This window comes from Chaetodon auriga, chromosome 16, assembly GCF_051107435.1.
Source record: "Chaetodon auriga isolate fChaAug3 chromosome 16, fChaAug3.hap1, whole genome shotgun sequence".
NCBI classification, from domain to species: Eukaryota; Metazoa; Chordata; class Actinopteri; order Chaetodontiformes; family Chaetodontidae; genus Chaetodon; species Chaetodon auriga.
Window position 1 is genome coordinate 19,448,468 of NC_135089.1, and position 8,451 is coordinate 19,456,918.

The 8,451-nt window shown below is 39.2% G+C and overlaps 1 protein-coding gene across 1 annotated transcript in view; it reads left to right on the top strand.

Annotated features, from left to right (window-relative positions):
• Nucleotides 1-8,250, top strand: part of LOC143334323 (carbonic anhydrase-related protein 10-like) — an 89,581-nt gene extending 81,331 nt beyond the window's left edge. The window contains exon 9 of the mRNA XM_076753076.1: nucleotides 6,628-8,250. Within this exon, the coding sequence (XP_076609191.1) occupies nucleotides 6,628-6,650 (23 nt within the window). The 3' untranslated portion in view covers nucleotides 6,651-8,250. The remainder of the gene's footprint in view (nucleotides 1-6,627) is intronic.
• The last annotated feature ends 201 nt before the right edge of the window (nucleotides 8,251-8,451 follow it).

Sequence of the window (8,451 nt, forward strand, 5' to 3'; positions counted from 1 at the left end):
GGATTCTGATTGTTTCAGACAAGCATGTCGTATCTGTTCCCCCCTTCAAACTGTGCAGTGCTGACTCAATTTCAGCCAATATCTCTCTCAGTCTTAGAATCCAATGTCTCTCAAAATAAATCCTCTCGCAAACTCGACATTATTCCCTCTAAATTTTTAAAAGAAGTACTGCCCACTGTCAGTCCCTACATCTTTCCTATTATTAACTGCTCCTTGGCCACCGGCATTTTCCCTTCTTGTTTTAAACATGCAATGGTGCACCTCAACTTAAAAATGCTAATCTTAACCCACTCACCCTCAGCAATTGCAGACCTATTTCTAAAATATCTTTCTTATGTAAGGTGAAAGTTATACCTCTCAGCTGCCTGTCTTTATGAGTGTTCACAGTAGCTGTGCTAACTATCAGTCTGGTCTTTAGTCTTTAAAACTATACACAATGCTGAGACAGCCTTAATTAAAGTCATAAATGGTGCAGTTAAAGGTGAAAACCTCCAGTCTGGTCCTGCTAGACTTGAGCTAGCCTTTGATACAGTAGACCACGCAATCCTCCATCAAGACAGTGTCTTGAAACTTAGGTTGGACTGAAAGGGTCTGATGTCTAGTGGAACCTTTTCTGTTCCTATTCCACTCATGGCGTTCCCCAAGGATCAATCCTGGGTCTGTTATGGTTGAAAATGATCTTGTTTGCCACAGTCTGAAAGTCTACAATCTTGGAACCCTATTACACACGAAAGGCAACTGAGAAATCTGGGTGTTTTATTCAATTCTGGCTTGTTTGGGTAACCAAGTAAAGAAGGTTGTTCAGTCATGTTTTTTTTTTTTTTTAATCAACTTAAGTTAATTTTTTTTTTATACTCTTTTTATTGGTTTCTCCATTTTATGAACAGAAACAATAGAAAAGACAACAAACAAAACATACAGAACAACACAAAAGTCCCTCCCCAAACTAACAGTGAGCGCTGCAATATATACGTGTGTGTGTGTGTATATATATATATGTATGTATATATATGTGTGTGTGTGTGTGTGTGTATATATATATATATATATATATATATATATGTATGTGTGTGTGTGTGTGTGTGTGTGTGTATATATATCAAGTAAAACAAATGAATAAATAACAGGACGACAGGAGACAGGTAGATGAGTCGCACATATGAAATAAATGAAAGGGCAGTCAGCACTCTTCCAGGGACAAATGATTAGTTATAGTTTCTGTAGGAAGGAGTGCAACGGTTCCCAGATCTTCCAAAATCGGTCCGATTTGTGATTAAGGTCATGAGTCAGCTTCTCAAGAGGAATAAGAGCAGAAATCTGCGATAACCACATGTCAAGTGTAGGAACCTGGGGAGTTGACAACCGCAGCAAGATACATTTTTTAGCCAGAAACAAAAGAATTATTAACAAAGATTTAGTATCTGTGTCAAAGAAATTATCTAGAGTATGGTTTAAAAGACAGAAAGAGGGAGTCAGTGAAAACTGTTTACCAGTGACCTCCTGGATTACAGAGTGAACCCCCTTCCAGAAAGTCTGGATGCCCAAAATAAGTGGATAAATGTACCTTTGTGTATTTTACATTTATAACAAAGATTGGAGGTATCAGGGAACATTCTCTGGAGGTGAACAGGTGTGTAATAAGTTCGGTGAATAAATTTAAAGTTTTGTTTATGTATTGAGATTGAAGTATTTAGGTAAAACCCCGCTGCAGATCTTGTCCCAGTCTACAGGACTAAACTTAAAATCGCATTCCCACAACAGTTTCAGAGAGTCATAGCCTGAAGAATCAGAGTAAAGTAATGAAGCATGAATCTTGGAAATCAGTCCTTTGGGGGATTTGGCCAAAACTATGGTGTTTTCCAGCTCTGACAGTCCCATGCGGATCCCGCCTGTCCTCAAGAGAGACCCTATAAAGTGACAACTTGAGTTAATTTTAAAATTTAGATCCTTTTTATCCATTGAGAATTTACACAAGGTTACAAAGTCTAGATTTCTGCAATGCGCTCTACACAGGTATTAGGTTTACCGCTCTCACCTTCAGTTAGTTCAAAATGCTGGTTCAAGAATATGAGATCATATAATTCAAATTCTGGTCTGCATGTATTGGCTTCCAATTCATTTTTAGCATTGATTTTAAAATTTCATTCTCGATATGCAAAGCTTTACATGACCAGGCCGCCAATGATTTCAAAGATCTAATAACCCCTTATGAACCTGGGTGCCGTCTTAGATCAGCTGATGGAGCACGTCTGGTGACCAAGGGTGATCAAGCTTTTGCATAAGTAGACTATTAACTACAATACATTTTAATTCCCTCCTGTACACAGTTGCTGTGTAGCTGGCTGAACCAGTCTGTTAATCAGTGCCAAGAATTCCACATTAAATCTACTTTAATTCAATGTTGTAAAACTACATTTTCATGTTAAAAATGTTGAAAAATAAAATAGCAAATGTCTCTTAATGTATTTAATCTGTAAAAACACCATATGCAGACTTAATTTTCATGTAACTTTGTACTGCCATCAGAAGGCTGGAGGGCGTGCATTAATTTAAAAAGTGAAAACAGTCCCATTAAATGTGATAATAACAAGATAAGGTAATGCTAAGACACATTATGACATTAGCAGCTCATCTCTGCAGTTTTTAAATGTACGTTTTATATTAGCTTACAGTACACAGCAGTAGCTTCTATCTGTGCAAAATACACCAGTGTCAATCAGAAAGAGGTTTAGGCTAGTTGTGGGCGACTGAGAGAAGCCAGGATGGTCCTCGTAAGTATAGAGATACAGCTGATCATTAAAGCTTCCTGGAGTGGGGAAGGAAGGTTGACTGAACATGGCTCCATGTCAGCAGAGTCTTGAGGATGTGAAAATAGAGAATGAAACAGAGGGGAAGATCTCCTGGGAGCACAAGAAGGATGAGACATGTATGAAAATAAAAAAAAATAAAAGAATGTGTGGGAGTGTATTGTCTGTTTGTGCAGATTTAAAACTGGGAGTGCGTAGGTGAGCTTGTTGGCGTTAAACAGAAAACTGGTACATCACATACACACAACAAATGTGGAAGTGATATGCACATATTGTGGGAGTCCTCATATCCTCTCAGGGCTCTGTGCTCTCCGAATATCTTTGTTATCGATCCAGTCGAGTCCAGAGTGCTCTCCAACAACATTAAATGGATACAATACAGAACCCCACCAGGAGTTTCTGTATTCCTGGTCAAAGAGCAGAGAGAACCCCGTGGCGGAGAGTTGCCTGAAACCACTTTGAGCCAATAGTCTCTGGATTTATGAAAAGAAAGACGAGCAGAAGGAAGAGTAGAGAATGTAGACAAACACACATTTTGTACAGTCCTGCAGGACATTTGCTGTGATAACATGTGGATTTAATTAAACTTGAGCTGAACAAGACTTGTGCAATTTTATCACAGGTTCTAGCTACAGAAGCATATTTCTACTAGAGTCCATTGTTACAATTTCTTGCACTCCATATCAGTAGTTTCTATTTATACTTAAATTCACATTTAATCTGTTTTATTCTCTGTATCATAATCCTCTGTATCTCTACCTCTCTGTTCAAAAAATATAAATAATAATAATAATCTCCTACAAATAAAATATCAGCAGCAGGGCTGCAGTATTCTTACTTTATTTAAAAGGGGACCATCACATGCAAAATGTGCTTAAAATTTCAAAAGTTTTTTCACACGTCAAATTTTCTCACTCACCTGGAAAAAGCTGATGTTTAGAGAGTTTCCTTTATTTCAGGATAATCAGCATCAGTGCTGCTTTCCAGAGGGTTTTGATTATACTCTCTAAAAACAAGTACAAAATATCACAAACATAAAACAAGATGACAATGAACGACCGCAAACGTGCAAAATAGTGAGCAGATCAGAGAGAGCAGCTTCTCTGTACACCAATCAAAATGCAGCAGTATTTAAATCTAACTGCGATGCCAGTTATGGGTGTGTTTGCTCATGAGGCCGGACCACTGTCAATCAAATGTGACCACAGCACACTTTTCAGGGAAGGACTTCATCTCAGTTGACTGTCAATAAATAACTAAGGATATGTTTTCCCCAAACTTGAATTTAGTTTAGTTCTGAATATTTAATGTTACAAAGAAATACTTCAAAGTAAATATCACATTTTCAGTTGCTTTTAGCACCTTTTTTATGTTGTATAACTTAATGTAACAGTGTTTACAAAGCTCATTACAGTTTTTGTGTGTATAATCTCAGACTTTAAAGTAACTAGCAGCTAAATCTGTCAGATAAGTATGAGAAGGTATAAAGCAGTGGACATTATTTGCCTGTGGACTGACACTAAAGCATTCATTAGATAGATAAGGCAAAGTACATGTTATTAAAGTTATGCTTATGCTCATTACTTGAGTAAATGTACCTAGTTACAGAAATAAAAAAATTAAAAAAATCAACAAGAAAATGCTCCATGCAGAGGAAACTGGACCCACCAACGATGAATAAAGCTTCACTACACTGTAGTAAGACAGACAGGCCTAGAGAACATATTCTAAAACAACAGGACTTATCATAGCACTGTAGCTGGGGTCATCCCACTTGACAGTTTGTACGTAACTGTGCATGGACTTGCACAGAGTTGCATATTTCTTGGACACACCGGTAACATTTACAAAGACTATACACTGTACACAGACTAGCACTCACTTCTTATCCATTTTGCCTAAGGTTAATCTGCATTGTGAACACTGCAAACACTGAAATAAACTAGCCCTGAGCTGTATTTGCAGTTCAGCTCTCACTTGCAGGCAAAGCCGTCGAACATTACTGTTATTCTCCTTGGAAGTGATGACGGCAGGTGATGAAACAGTGGGCCAGAGAGCTGAGATAACACTGAAATAAAATGATGACTGATGCACAGCCAAAGTTTGGAGGCGCACAGGTACAGACGTGTTCTGATGGGTCAGACTCCTCGCGGTGGAGGAGAGAGGGAGAGGAGATGCAGGGAGACAGAAAGCAGAGAGGACTCGCTGGCGATGAGAGGATCCCTGGTGGGAAATAAATGAATGGACTTCTCTTTTGGCCACAGCGAGTTTCAGTATTTCTCTCTCTCCTTCACAGGTGTATTCGCTCTGAATTTCTCCTCTCTTGCAGTTTATTCTTCTTTTACTCATTCTCACTGATTTCCACTCTGTACTTCCAGTCCCTCTAGTTGTGTCTTTTTTCTCAGTTTTTTTTACATATTACATTTTTTTTTTTTTACAACACATACTCATAGAACTGCAGTTACATCCAGTAACTACTGTTTCATATTGTAAAAGGGTCGTAGTCTGGATGTATAGATTAAAACATGTTTCTTGTGTAACTGAGGTTACGTGCTCAATGTAACTTACATCACGTATATGATGTAAGTTAAATACATTGTGTAACTTCAAATACTACAAGTCAGTGTTGACAAGAACAGTGGCATCCTAAAGTGTTTGTTTGACCCATCCATCCACCCCACCACCTCCATATGTGGGCTTTGTTGCTCATTTTACTACGTCACCTTGACGTTGCTGCCTATCAGGAAATGTAAAGATGGGTCGTAATAAGCTGCTTGCACAGGTGATCAGCCACTTTTGGGGAGGGGAGTCTCTGGTTACATTGTTAGTAGCAGGGTCTTTGGGCCCTGACACACTGAGCTGAACTCAGTGATTGACTTAATGATGCATATAATCAGTTTGCAAATACTAGCTGACCATGTAGGAATGAAACAAAACACCTGCCCAGTCTTCACGTATACTCCCAAAGCCACTGCAAAATGAAAAGAAAAGATATCCACAATACTGAGAATCTGTTCCAAGAGTTTAACCATATGCTTGGACTACAACAACAATTTATCCCAATAACAGATATTTCATGTGTGGCCACAGCTTGGTATATCTTATTCCTCTGTGCTATAGAGCTCCATTGTTGTTATTTACAAAAACTGCACCATTGGGTTTGGGTCACCAGAGATCCAAAGTGCAGTTGTAGTTAAGCTGATGCCATTAATCACAAAAGTTATGAGGGTGTTGTACGCTGTGCCGCTTGTTAAGTCCCTGTGGGCCTTTGTGATTTGTGATACTGGACTGTATAAATAAAACTGACTTGAATCACAGACATCTAAACAGCAACTGGAAAGCTGCGGCCAACATAACAAAGACAATGCAAATCTATGCTACACACTAATCCTCATTGTATTCCATTTTAGCAGTTGCTATACAAACAAAATCAACACACTTCACCATTTTATACAAGCAGGAAATGACACAATGTGTGCAACAATCCATCCATCCAATGGGAATACAGTGTCCATCATCAGCACACAGGCAGTGCATGGTATTTAGTGTGCACACTGACTGGTTTGAGTATACATCCTTTTATCACTTTTCTCCTGGGAACACGTACTCATAAGTGAGTTAGAAAGTAATATGGAGTCTTTTTCTCCTTTACCTCTGTCTGATTGTCCTTTCATGCACACACTCTCTTTCTTGCTTTGTCTTCCTCTTCACAACTTCTGGCATCACTTTGTTCTTTTTATTCCACACTGCTTATCCTTTCTGTATTAATTATCTCCTTTCCTCCTTCTCTTCTCTTCTCTTCTCTTCTCTTCTTCCTCAGTGAATCAGTGGCTCCTGAAGTAGAAGATAAAAAGACGTCAAGCTGCAGTGCCACGAGAGGAAAGGCAGCATTCATTCAAGGCTATTTCACACTGCCAAACAGGGCTTAGCTGAACGAACCAGAGAGCATCTGAGCCCACCAATTGACTTGAACTGAACGGACAGCTTAACTAAACTGATCTCAGCTAAGCTCGACTGACCAAACTCCAAACAATCTTCTATGCTGGCCTCCTACACATCTACAATCTGAACACAATTCATGTGGGCCAGCACAGTGAGGGACCAGACTTTCAGTGGAAAGTGTGAGACCATAAGGACTCTGATGTCTACACTGTACTGTATTTTTATTTGTTGTGTGAACTCACAAAGACTGGAGATGTAAAGACTCTCAATCATTTTCTTTGGCTGGTTTTCAGAGAGATGGATGTTATCTAAAGACTACAGTATTGTCTGTTGCTGTGATCGTCGCTCATCCACATTCAAAGCCTGCCTACAGAAGGCAGTTTTGAAAATGATCATCCACCGACTGGAGGAATTATTACATTTCCATTGATGGTCTGAACCCCCGGTAACAAAAAACACTCAGCTATGATGTGATGAGAAACATAAGAAAAAATAAAAAAAATCTGCTGGTCCTGATATCAAATAGTAACTAAAGAAGGTAATTTTCAAAGAGAATGGGAAATGTGTGAATTTCAGGTTACATAGCTGAAGGGGGAGAAAAAGATGGAGAGACCACAACTCTGACATTTTACAGCCCTGAACAGATGGAGTCACTGGAGATTGGAACGGAACAGGTCACTCATTTTGCATGATTTTATATTAGTTCACTTGTCTTCAAGGATTTTAATTAAAAAGTGGTGACAGAATTGAGCTCGCGTCAGGTCCCTGCTTTGCACAGCAAAATGAAGGGCAGACCTCCCCTCCGCAACTACAGACTCACCAAAAATGTTCAATCAAAACTGCTTATACTAAAGGCCTAATTCCACAAAGTCAATCATGACCAAATTGACCTTTTGCTAAAACCTCTTCCCTGAGCAGCCATTATCCAGTCATAGCTTATCAACCACAACCGGCCAGAACAGGCCTGCCAGGCTTTGAATTTGTCCACATGTTGATGTCTTTTTATCAACTTGACAAACCCAAAAACAGGCGAGCACAATAGAAAAGTGTGTCGTTGCTGTAGCGTAAGCTGCAGCTGGTAGCATGCCCAGCTAACTATCTTAACTTTCTACCTGCAGAATTAAGGGTCATGTTATCAGCTAACTACGTTACCCTTACCACCTGTTCAGGACTGGAACATCCTGTGTGTGCTAGCACCAACAGCGATGATAGCGAAGGGGGATGAGGCTCAGTGAAAGGTCAGCTGGATGTGAAACAGTGAGTCAGATCTAACTAGAGCAAAACTAGATGAAGTGTCTCATTTCAAAATAAGATTTCAGCCACTTAATACTGTTGAAATACTGAAATACTGTTGATGATTAAAATAGCTATTGTTGAAAGGAAATTACATTGTTGATCATGTCATTATTAAAGAACTTAATCACCTTCAAACTGTGCTCAAATCAATCATGCACTTTCCATCAGTGTCTCTGAAATATTAAAGGTTCTCTGTGGTTCTCTGTTTTCTTGTAAAGTGGTGTTCACCAAATATGAGCGTGTATGCTTGAGGTCTAGCAAACATGGTAAGTGCATTTCCTTTCTCGCGACACATTTGCAAAGCAGATTTTGAAACCTGCGTTGTTTACATCCACGTTTGCATGACTGGTGAATCACCACCACCCACAGATCAGTGGATTAGTACGAAAGCATGGGCAGGAATGTG